Raw genomic sequence first — 12827 nt, forward strand, 5'->3', positions numbered from 1 at the left:
TTTTCCAGCAACATGCGGCGTTCGCGGGCTGCCGTTGAACTGCAGACGGCGTCATTATTTAAAATGAAAAAAGGAATCTCTTCTGGAAGTTTCCGAAGAAAGTGCCGTCAACAATCCTTTCACGCCCCGCACAAACGCGCGCCCTTTGTTTGTCAGTAAAGGCGTCTGGAACGGGCGTGGCGGAAAAGGAAGCGCACAAAGTCCGAGAAAGGTGTGTTTGCATGCCCGCCGATGACGAGCCGATAGCGCTACCGCGCTGCGCCGATACGGTCCATCGAACGCCGATAGCATCCGAGACCGCCCTATCGGGGAGGCACGTTGTTCAACCCAACAAGTGGCGAAGCAGACGGCTGCGTGTTCCCCTCCACCCCCCCCCCCCCCGGACAGCGACGTGCTACAAAGCAGTGCGAGCGGTGCCGCGTTTTTAAAGAATAGGCGTTATTGTGTGTTCGAGCATGGACGGTACGGACGCCGTCACCGCTGTCGTCTACGTCACAGCGTCGTTGGCCACCGTCTGGTGCGTGTCGGAGGCCTACCTGCGATACGTCTGCTCCAAACGCGTCGTCGAAGGTGAGCGCTTCTTCTTCGCTTCGTGCGTTAGCCGCGATAAGAACGTGTCGGCGCGTCGCATTAAATTAACAGCCCCGCGAAATTGATTACCCTTCATTGCGCTTTGCACTTCAGATTAAGAACGGTAGGTTAATTCTTTGAAGCGATTACAAACGTTGAACTGTGACTGCCCATTCTACTGTAAACATTACATTATACAATTTCTTGCATATATACATAACACCAATCACACAGTTGCTTATTCCAAATGTATATTGCTTTACTCACTTTGATAATTCCTGTAGGCATCGTCTCGCATTGTTTATCCCCATATTCAATGCGTGCGTTCTTCAGAGAGTGCTTGATGAAAAGAGCGCTACGAAGACGCGGACTAAAAGAACAACGTGTACGACGGACAAGGCGCTGAAAAGTGGTTCGATCGTCTTTTATTTTCTATATGCGTTTGAGGTGGTACCCCCATATTCTTCGTTACGTATATAAATATTTTTTTGCTACATATTGCAGCCGTAATGACGGTTAGGGCATAGATACTTTTCTGTTGTTACAACATGTGTGCTACATTACTGCAGAGTCCTGTAGTCATTACTCATTCCTGCCTAAAACTTGAAATGCAAGCCGGCAGCTCGATTCGATAGTTGTAGTGTTCGATACGGCTAAAAGTAGGGGTTGTTAAATACCACAGAGAGACAAGCGTTTTCTTTTTTTTTAATTATACACAAACAAATAATTAATAGCTATAGCTATAGGTTTGAATTCGTGCAAATGCACCGCCGCGTCCCACGCCTGAAGCTGGCGCTCGTTTTTCTACGAAGCGCACAAAAGCGGTGCCGCTGAGCTCGGAATGAAAACAATTCTCTCGCGCACGCAGACGCCATCGCGTAGACGTATTGCTAATCAGTTTACCACGTCACTTCTAAGAGACCACTTATAGCCCACAGCAGTCGCTGGCATCCTGGTGTTAGGCTACTGAGCACGAGGTCGCGGGATCGAATCCCGGCCACGGCGGCCGCATTTCGATGGGGGCGAAATGCGAAAATACCCGTGTGCTTAGATTTAGGTGCACGTTAAAGAACCCCAGGTGGTCGAAATTTCCGGAGTCCTCCACTACGGCGTGCCTCATAATCAGAAAGTGGTTTTGGCACGTAAAACCCCAGAATTTAATTGATCGTCCGGGTGCTGCGCATCTCGGTTCTTCTGAATACATCTTAAATCAAGAAAGCGGCTGACAGATGGAATAGCACACTGTGGTAAAAAGGTTATGAACAGGCATAAGGTGCCTCAGAACGGCTGGCCGACGTTTCCATAGGAGGACCTCTCTTCGTCAAAGGCGGCCTCGTCATCCTCGGCATGTTAGTTTTAAAGGGTTAGTGCAGTGACGTCACGTGCGGGTGTCATCGCTGGCGGCTGGTTGTAAAGGGAGAGACATCAAAGAGAATGAGCGCTGTCGCCTGACGTCTTAAAAAATTATGGGGTTTTACGTGCCAAAACCACTTTATGATTATGAGGCACGCCGTAGTGGGGGACTCCGGAAATTTTGACCACCTGGGGTTCTTTAACGTGCACCTAAATCGGAGTACACGGGTGTTTTCGCATTTCGCCCCCATCGAAATGCGGCCGCCGTGGCCGGGATTCGATCCCCCGACCTCGTGCTCAGCAGCCTAACACCATCGCCTGACGTCTGTGAGCGTGGTTCCTAAGACGAGGGGACAAGAGCGGGAGAGTGGGAAGGCGGAGAGAAAACAACAAGAAAAGAATCTTTATAACCTCCATACCACAGTGTCCTATTCCATCTGTCAACCCATTGATTCCGCGTACACCTTGAACGACAAGCATCTTTAAAGCAAAATGGACGAACACTGTCCAAGGAACCATTCAGACAGCGCAGTAACTTGATTTTACTATTTCAACTTTGCACTGTTCTCGACCAATACGTGCGTCGTTCAAGGTCACGACACACTAGCTTGACTTCATATCGCTGTGGGATTGTGCAGTTATGTTCTCAGCGCAGTAAACGCCAAACACGGTTCCACATCAACGAAAAATAGAACAAATTGTGCACCTTTATTTCTGGCCACAAAGACTACAATCGCAGAAAATAATCTATGAAATGTTATTTGAGCTTTAACACCTGTTTAGTATAGTAGTATATAATATGGTGTTTTTCTTTTTAGCTATATACAGCTGAAATTTTACTGCAGCGTATCAAAAAGGCAACTATGGTCCTTGCGTTAAGTTTCCCGCATTTAAATTCGTATTTTCCTTTTTTTTTTGAACTCACCCTTAACGTAGCATACGTAATTGGTTGGAAACTACGCGGCAAACCAAATCGCGCCGAGTTCAGTGATATGCTTTCCTTCCCTTTCGGCTGCCCAGTCAAGGATACAAACCATGCCCATCTCATTTTTCTTTTATCTCTTGGTTGGTGGAGTTGCGGATGCTGTCAGCTTACCTTCTGTTCAATCCGCCGTGTTGTGGTGGTATCTGCGGCTTCGATCGGGATCGAATCCGGGCCGCGGCGGGTGCATTTCGATGGGGGCGAAATGCAAAAACACCCGTGGGTGCCGTGCATTAGGTGCATGTTAAAGAACCTCGGGTGGTCAAACTTAATCCGGACACTCCCCCAATTACGCGTTCCTCACAATCTTATCGTGGTTTCGGCACGTAAAACCACAGAATTCGTTTTTTTTAAATCTTCTATTCAATTTGACCTGCTGCGTACCGTTCAAAGGCGGGGCAGAGGGAAGTGTGGCTGACAGGGCTCCTTTCGATCGACTTATCTGTAGATTTCACCGCAAATGATTAGAGGGCATCAGCCTTATCTAAACCGCGGTTGAGCAGGTCGCGACAAAGCCAGGAGAATCAATACATACTGCTGACAGTCGGGCGTGCAAACACGGGACACGAAAAGAACGAAGAGGTCAACACAAACGCCGTTCCTTTAACATTCTTTAAGTGTAGCTCTTAATGGTACAGTGTATTAATGGCCCGTTCCTGCGGCGAACGTCGGCAGCGGCGGCGTATGCGAGCGAACGAGCGCAACATCGAAAGATGAAAGAGTGAACGCGGAGCGGCAGATGAAAGACGCCAGCCGCGAACGGCGGAGACCAATGAGAGCGGCCCCTTGAGTGACGTGCGCGCGACAAACTGGTTTCATGCTGACCCGCCAGACCGCTCGATGCGTAATCTGGTCTCAGCCGGATTTGGTATCTGGTCTCAACCAGCTCGTTTCGTGCTATCGTCTGCTCGCGTCAGCTATCACTCGCGCTTGTTTGGTTTGGTCTCGTTCACGCTTGTTTCGATTGTCATGGCTTGCAATTGCTTTGTAATCTGATTGTATGCACGACGCCAGTTGTGTAGTACTTTCTGGAAGCCAAGCGGCACCAGCGATTACACTGGAACCTTCGACGAGTCATGTATAAAAGCGGACGCGCTTGACCAGCAGGTTTTCGACGATTGCCTTCGCTGCTACACGTCTCTTTCAAATTATTTGCCCCAATATATATCGCGAAATGAAAACACGTACGGAGCTGCGCTCAAATTTCGCCTTAGGATGTATCGTAATCGTAATTTTCACGCGTCCGTGATGGCAAATCTATCCTTCTGCATTACCTCCGAGATTGGGCAGCGCGTGACAGCGCACCGTGCTCGATCTAGGAGGCGTACTGGCTTTCAGTATACACGAATCATTCTGCTCAATTTTCAATTGTTCGAATACATGTTTTCTTTCAGTTGATGGGATTGAAACAATGCACTCGTATGCAGACTCGCTGCCTGTCAGATTTCGTTTTTTATCTCTGCCCGTCCACTTGAGCAGTCTAGACAGGTTGACACGTTCCATCCGATTGCCCCCGGCAACATATGTATATCTATACGACTACTGCAAAGGAAGCTCTTTAGATTGGAGTCTCTCTATTCAATTTTGTGGTGTGCGGCAACGGAACGAATGCACCGGGCAACCCAACACGGCAACATAATTAATATATATCGCATTTACGCGCAAACTTCGGAGTATATAGTGATTAGAGTAGAAAATTTTGATTAGGCAATGACATAAAAAAAAACATTTTGTAAGGTTGCAATATTAGGCAAAGAAATTGAAACATATAGATTACAACTGGTACACCACCACAGAAAGAATGAATAAACACAAAGCAAGAAAGCAATTATAAGCAGTCTGTAAACTGCGCTTGGTGGGGATTCAAAGCAGACAGAAGGAACATCTGAGATTGCACTTCCGATGAAAGCGTTATGAAAATTTTTCTTGTCGCAGAAAAAAACTGTACGTTTTGCAGCGTCACGTATAGATTTGTCAACCTTGTCCGCTTTAGGCGCAACATAAGAGACCGAAATTGCACGCTTTCAGTGTCCAGTTCGTTCTAACTTGTAAACATACATACCTTTGCATTTTCGAAAGATACCATATTCGAGGGCCCAAACACAATCAACTCCTACCGACACTAAAAGCCGGCTATGCTCTGAAGCGCAAGTTTGTGTAAATCGGTTTGTCGGTACCCAACCGAGTGATAGCGTTTTTTTCTTCTTCTTCCTCGTGAGCGCTAGTTCAGATTTTATGGTACCGCAAAGATAAGCGAGCCTCTTTAGTTCTTGGCTAAAGACCTTGAGCGTTTCTAATTACTGTTGAGCAGTTGACGGTTCGCAATTCACAAGTATCGCGGAAGCATGCAGACAACCGGGTGCTCCTGCAATATATAGCATACACGGACCGCTCGAAGTCCCACCTTATACCAATGCTAGCGTGGGAGCAGGAAAATCTGCTGAGCCGAAGGCTTCGTCGTGTCCGTCTCTCGCGTTTCCGTCGCTTTAATAGCTCGCACGTGTCAGTCGGTCAAGGCTTTCGTGGTCGTCGATACGTTATGCGCAAGAGAGCGCCTTGCACATGTGACACGGGCTCGATATTTTTTTCTTTATTATGTACATGTATATGTTTCTTTCCTATATTGATGGTCAACTTCCGTATACTTGTACCTTTATAATCTCTACACAAAGTGCGCAGCGTTCGGACTCATTCTGAGGGACAGGCTCGCCAAGTTACGTGAGGTACCGACCTGACGTCATCGACTGCATTCTACGCAGAAACGGGGTCACGTGTTCACCATCTACAGTGACTCGGCTGTGGTTACGCCATTGTGCTGCTGAACACGACGTCACGCGTTCGAATCCTTGCCACGGTGGCCAAATCCTGCAGTGAGCCGGTTGCACGTTGAAGAGGGCAAAGTGGTCAGAATTGAGCCAGGACCCTTCACCGCAGCGCCTTCCACGCTCCTGGGGACGTATTCTGAAACGTTCGCCGCGGCGAAGTTTCGCACTGGCCACGCCTCCGCCATTGCGGCGCGCGCTGAATGGCTGCTTTGACAAAACCGGAAATGCACTTGCGCCACCTGAATTTCCGGTTTTGTCAAAGCAGCCATTCAGAGCGCGCCGCAACGGCGGAGGCGTGGCCAGTGCGAAACTTCACCGCGGCGAACGTTTCAGAATACGGCCCCTGTTTTGCTTTTCGATGATATCATCCCGTCAATCGATCGATAGCAGATCACGGTCGAGCACGCGCAAACAAGGACAAAGTGAGAAGTAGACAACACAAGCGCTTACTTCCTACTGATCGTGTATTTACAAAACTGCGTCAAGTTGGACATTTGCCAACTAGCCCAAAAGTCGGTGCTCTTGAGGATCAGTCGATAGTCTTGTCTGAGAACGCTATCGTAATCGCAGCGGGCAGTCGAGTCAATTCGCATGAAATACGTGGCACTCAGGTCCACTTTAAAGGTATAAATAGAATAGAATATGACATTAATCTGAGATTTACAAAAATGGCCAAAGGCGCTGGGAATAAAAACATACAGCTTTGCCAGAAGAGGTCCCTGGTCCCTGAGAGGCTACTCGCACAGTCAGAATAAACAGTACAACTTTCATACACGGCAATGCGAGGCAACGACCTCAGAGTTTACAAGTCCAGTGACAAGCAATAACAGTGCATGTATTGTAAATCTTTAGCATAATGTGAGAATAACGGAGGTTATTCGATGCAACGTAAAAAGTATCATTTAATTAAACGTTTAAACAGCTTAATAGATTTCATATCTTTAGAGACAACATAATCGCACAGAACGAAAACGATCAAGAAATTTTCCTATGGCATGTTGAGTTATAGTTGAGAACCTCAGTACAGTTCGGCTGCGCGGTAGAGAAAACTGTGTCTCTCTGAAGCTCTAGGCATGCTACATTTCACGTATACTTGCATAAATGTATCAGGGCGATCACGGATTCAATGAAAACAAGCGCAAAAATTTTAACATGTGTTAGGTGTTGAAAAAGAAGTATCGTTTCGATCGAAGAGATATAGCACGGAATGCTCATATCTGTTCAGGCAACGAATAGCACGTGTTGCGCGTTTTTGTATGTGAAGAGCAGCAATATCTCGCTGTTGTCATAAATTAGCGCATCCCATCAAGAGTGAAGGAAAAACAAACACGACGAAAACTGCAAACAAGGGCACTAATTTTTTTCTCCGCGCTAATTGATGAAAACGTTGCGGAACATCAGCTCGCCCTAACTGCCACCCTTGTGAACTTTATTTCCCCGTGTTAAATGCAAAAAAAAAGACAAGAGACAACATTGCAGTCGGGATTCTATAAGACTGTGATATAACAGTGTTTTAGGTCTCACAGGCAGCACGCGTTTATATTTACTTAAAAGCGACAATGATTCCGAAAACGAAGTCCTTAAATATCAACGCGCTCATTCCGCCTTAAATGCTAATCGAAGCTGTATCACAAAAAAAAATTGCACTAGAGCGCTCAATAATAGCTATTTTCATGCGCAATACCCATCATGATTTTTTTTTTCGCGCAGCAAATAGAACATATTTTGTTTTCAAGACCTTTGATGTAAACCGGTGAGCCCTTACCCAATGGCCCGAGTGCTTAAGCCACGCATTACAGTGAACTTTAACGCTACAGGCAATGCCGGGCAGGCCACAACATTTGAGCTGCTTCAGCTTGTCCTTGCAAAGCAAAACTGCTTCCTGCACTCTACGTGGCGCGCGCCATCAAAGACAAGCGCGTGTGTCTCTCCGCGATCGTGTAACCGTTGCGGTGACGTAACATTCCGCCTCGTTATCGGCAATGCGTGGGACATATCAGATTGCACCCATTGCGTGTCGTTATCGGCTTGCGAAACTGTGGCGTGCTGGGGAAAGTCGGGCCGATTTCGATGGGGCGGAACCTGGTACAATAAAAAGCGCAGGAAGTTCGAGTAAAATCATTTTCGAACCTTTCACGTACGACGGTCTACGCTTCGAGTTCAAATTGCAATTGTACACGCGCTACGGCGCGTTTGGTAGCGTCGTCAACGTTGTCCAGTAGTTGTATAGTTGATTGCAACCCATAGCTTTTTTAATAATATTATAATAATATTTCGGGTTTTACGTGCCAAAACCACTTTCTGATTATGAGGCACGCCGTAGTGGAGGACTCCGGAAATTTTGACCACCTGGGGTTCTTTAACGTGCACCTAAATCTAAGCACACGGGTGTTTTCGCATTTCGCCCCCATACATAGCTTTTTTTGAAGACAACAATGTGAGAATTGCGAAATTATGTAATTGCCGTTTATGGATAGATTTGTCTTCATGAAATTGTAAATGCTAATAAATGTTATGTTGCCGGCTTCTCTATAAACGCAAGTTGTTCAATGGTTCCTTTTAATTGTTCAATATCCCTTGATAAGGCGAAGTGCTGCTGTGCCGCGAATCCCCACTTTTCAATATACGATATATTTTTTTATGTGCAATATTTCAATTTTAGATATCTATCTTTATGTACGATATTTCAATATACACTATGCAGCCGCATAGTGCACCTTTCTGCATAGCCACGATGCGCTGTATAGTGGATAGGGGGTACAAATTTTAACAACTTTTGTTTGGACGGGTTTGAAGCAGGACACACTGGTAGCCCCCTTAACCTTAGCATCGAAAGACCTTTCTGAGTCGATTTGCTTGACGGTCATACGATGTCGTGTCGTTCCAGGAATGTTACCCTCCAACGTGCCTCACTCGCTGCAGACCAGCTCTTACGGAACCTTGACCGACGCCTGCCAGGAGATGACTCCGTCGTACCGCGATGACCGGGCCACGAGCGCCGATGGATCGCCGGAAGTAGTGCTGATCATAGAAGACTCGAAACCCCCACCGTACGACCAGTGCCTCATGCAAGAGTCCGAACCGCCGCCTTACGTGGAATCCCTGCCGGGAGAGTGAACGGCGAGACATGAGCGCGGAGCACACTTGATCACTGATTTGCGTAATATGAGGCACTATCCGAGCATGCCACTGTGACGCGGACGAATGTCCGGAGTTGAGGCTAGACTTCGCGAAGTCAGAAATGACGTAACAGTGTCGTCACTTCCCCTCTCTTGCTTGCGCGCGCGCCTTGTAAGCGAAGCGGCGTCACCGTATGACTGTCATGTTCCGAACCCACGCCACCGCAGTTTTCGCGCTAACGCGGAGCGTGCGTCGGATCGTAAGTGCAAACTGTCACTGTGGGACTATTTTGCATATAGGCCCAGCTACAATCGCTCAAGTGCGTGCTATTTTTTTAAAGCGTTTTAATTCTTGACATCGAAGCCCACAGCCATGACGCCGTGCTGCTGAAATAATAAAAGCTGCGAACGAATTATAATGCACGTGAATGCAGTTACTACTATTGCTGCCTATTACAATTACGCAGTGTTTCAAGAAAAATCCATCGCTATCAGTTAGGGAATGTAAGTGCAGGTACTATATATACTCGATTAGGTTTCATTTACTAAATCAAACTGCTGTACGTAGGCTGCAATGGTGATGTTTTACTCACACTTAGCGTGCCCCTGGGACGTACAGTACAACACTCATACGTACAATAGTACGATACGTGCAATACGTACAATGTCATACAGCAGGCAACACTCATTTTTAAGGGTGGTTTTTGTGCGAATGACAACCGCCAACTGACCCCCAAGTTGAACTAGCTTGTAGGCTGCGTATGAATACCCGCCGCCAACTTAGTTTTTTTTTTTTTTTTCAGACGCAAGCGATTGCCAACTTGATTTATTTCGTAAGCGACCGACAACTGCTAGATAGTGTTAAGAGGTTTTGGTGGAAATGAAAGTGCCATGATTTGCAGCGATAAAATTGAACACGCTGTGCAAGGTTTAAATAGCAATTCCAACTTTAAATTGGTATAGAATGTCGTGAAAAAACGGTGTGTTTCGACAATCTACGGTGAAACTGGTATACTATAGTGTTGTGTCTACCACTCCTTGCAATGCTTGTGGCCATGTAAGGAAAGCATGGCTTGCTGCCTTGGCTTGGCTGACCATGGCTTGCGCTGCGAGGCAACGAGTGGAACGGCAGAGCCACGGCGTAGTACGTCTCCGAGTGCACGGAATTCGCGCATGCACGTGCATGTTTTTTCTACGCATGTGAGCATGGAGGAATGAAATAAATCTGGAAGGAGCGTCCCGTCAAGCAGCCAACCTTCACAAGCCAACTCTTCATCAAGCCATTCCCTTTCGCCTTTTCTTGCTCAAAAAGCTTGCCCAACACGTCACCCTGCGGTCAACGAACTCGGCACCGTGTAAACGTGCTTGTTTCCCGGTAGATTTCAATCGATGCGCACTTGCTCTGGTGCTTTTCTAACCCCTATGGCTGTCTTCCAATACTCGCCGTGAACGAGAAAGTAGACGCCTAAGCTGGTGGCGCTCATCCTAAGTCTTGCTCCAATTCTGACGAAGACTTCAAAGAAGGCGGCCTTCGCGAAGGCAGCGTGGAAGTCGAAAACGGTGCAAACTATTTTCCTATCTAAATAAGATGCTGGCTCAGCAGGACGCTTGGAAACTCGACGGGGAAGGTCGTGTGCGCACAAGAAACCATATGTAATCAAGCTTACATATATGCCTGATGTAAGTCACGTCGTGTTTTATATAGCTTCGCGCGCGCGCAAATAGTTGCAAATACACAGATATGTGCGTTGTATGGCTTTTTTCTCTCTTTCTTTTTGTCGTCGACGCGAGGTAGCGCCACGTCGAAGAGGCGTCTGCCCATTGTCTTCGAGACGGTTCCAGACAGACGCGTTCCATTGCTGGGGCACGAAGCTGTCTCCTTAGCTGCCTACGTCTCCTGTGCTGGCCAGAAATGGAACACAACCTATGTGCACCTTTCTCCCGATAAGCTTGCGCAACCTCAGTCGTTTATATTGGCGCGTACGCTTATCCCCTTCGTTGCAACGTGTGAAGCCGCACGTTGCTGTGGCACCCGTTTTTTTTTTTTCGAAAGTGCCAACGCTGAGTGCGGCTGTCGCAACAGTAGAAGACACTAATCCAGGAAAGGGCCGATTTACGCTCGAGCCGCCCATCGCCGCAAGCCGCACCGCACGCGTGCGGTCGCGCGAAAGATTGCACGTATCCAGCACTTGTGCACAAATTACCATTTACACTGTGTGCACAGTGTATATCTTACACATTGTAAACTGAAATTTGTGCACAAGTGTTTGACACGTGCAATCTTTCGCGCGACCGCACGTGTGCGGTGCGGCTTGCGGCGATGGACGGCTCGAGCGTAAATCGGCCCGAAAACACGAAAAATGCGTGAGATGGAAATTCAAGACCATGAGCAAATTAACGAGAACAAGGTGAAAGCCGGAGCCAATGTTTCAACAAGTGGACTTGTCTTTTTCAAGGCGTGTCATCGAGGTATGTCATCAGACACTGCTGACACTGAAGACATTTCGAAGACACTGATGAAGGACCGCAGCAGCGGCGAGCTAGCGAACGCTTCGTGTTGCTTCTCGCTTCAGGACGTCTCCGAAAGTTGATTACGCGAGCTCTAACACTAGGCTCATGAGATTGTCGTCTGGTTTTGTCTTGACATAATAATAAATAATAATCGAGAAATTGCTACTATCAGGAATGCAGATCTGCTTGTAGTCTAAAGAAAGAGGTTAGGAATTCTCTTTTGCTAAGCTCCTAATGATACTTAAGTGTCCTTGCGGTCTCGATAACTTTTTAGTCGTTTTTTCTTTACATTTTTATCATATTTGCTATATAATGTTTTGTAACACTGATCATTATTATTAGTATTATTTGCTTGTTTAAATATTTCCTTGTTCTCGCGCATTACTGATGATATATTATGTGTAAAGTGTAAAATCTTACTTCTTTGTATACTTGATTGCTTGCCGCACACATTTTGTTCCTTTTCTTGTTTCTACATTGTTGCACTGTATTTTCATGATGTTCCACCCTCTGAGCAGTGTATGGGTAGGAGGGCCTTTGTCAGGCAGTTGCATCTGCCTTTAGCCCCTACATCCCAGACAATGTATTCTCTAAATAAAACATTCAAACAAACAAAAGGAACTCACCCCCGCTGTACCGACAGTCCAGACAAGGGGTCAGAAACCTTGGGCCTCTTGAATCTCTGCCGACAGAACTTCGAGCTAAAAATGGACATCCCATACCGAGGATGGAATCGGTCAACATTCTAGGTCTCGTCATTGATGCCAAGGGCTGTAACTCGAAGGCCCTCAACAGGCTCACTGGACAGGCTAGTAATGTACTAAGACTTGTAGCCCACGTCTCAAATCGAAGAAGCCGTCTCAAAGAGGACAATCTGCTCACAGCTTATCGGGCATTCTTCCTGAGTCATGTTATCTACATCGCGCCGTACCTTAATTGGGGTAAGGCGGAAAAGGTCAAACTCGACTCCTTAATCAGAACCGGCCTCAAGCACGTGCTCAGCCTTCCGCAGTCCAAGAGCACCGAGAAGCTGCTGGAGCTAGAACTTCACAACACCATCGATGAGCTAATAGATGCTAACACAGCGGCTAAAATAATGAGAGTATCATCCACTAAGCTAGGGATCAAGATTTTAGAAGAAGCGGGCATCCAACCCAGACATGGACCGGCGACCAAAGTTAGCTTGACTTGGGAAACCAGAACTCGCATCATGGTTGACCCCACCCGCGAAACACCCACCCGGTGCATAACGAGGGTAGAAGATTTGCGAGAACCAAGTCCACCCTTAAAGAGATCAACCAGCAGAAACTAGATGCCCTCTTTGTCGATGCTGCCAGATATGACAATGGGGATAAGTTCGCTGTCTCGGCTGTAGACGCGGGGGGCAACCTGGTTAATGCAGCCTCTGTCTATACGAAGTTTGCCCATGTGGCGGAGGAAGCGGCTATGGCTTTTCACAGCTCAAAA

The 12827-nt window shown here is 47.1% G+C and overlaps 1 protein-coding gene across 1 annotated transcript; it reads left to right on the forward strand.

Moving 5' to 3' along the window:
- Positions 1 to 390: 390 nt before the first annotated feature.
- LOC135918298 (uncharacterized) lies at positions 391 to 9268 on the forward strand. Its single transcript, XM_065451957.2, has 2 exons — positions 391 to 570; positions 8618 to 9268. The coding sequence occupies exons 1-2, from the start codon at positions 456 to 458 to the stop codon at positions 8845 to 8847; spliced, it is 345 nt and encodes a 114-aa protein (XP_065308029.2). The 5' UTR covers positions 391 to 455; the 3' UTR covers positions 8848 to 9268.
- The last annotated feature ends 3559 nt before the right edge of the window (positions 9269 to 12827 follow it).

The sequence above is a fragment of the Dermacentor albipictus genome, chromosome 8 (genome assembly GCF_038994185.2).
Source record: "Dermacentor albipictus isolate Rhodes 1998 colony chromosome 8, USDA_Dalb.pri_finalv2, whole genome shotgun sequence".
NCBI classification, from domain to species: domain Eukaryota; kingdom Metazoa; phylum Arthropoda; class Arachnida; order Ixodida; family Ixodidae; genus Dermacentor; species Dermacentor albipictus.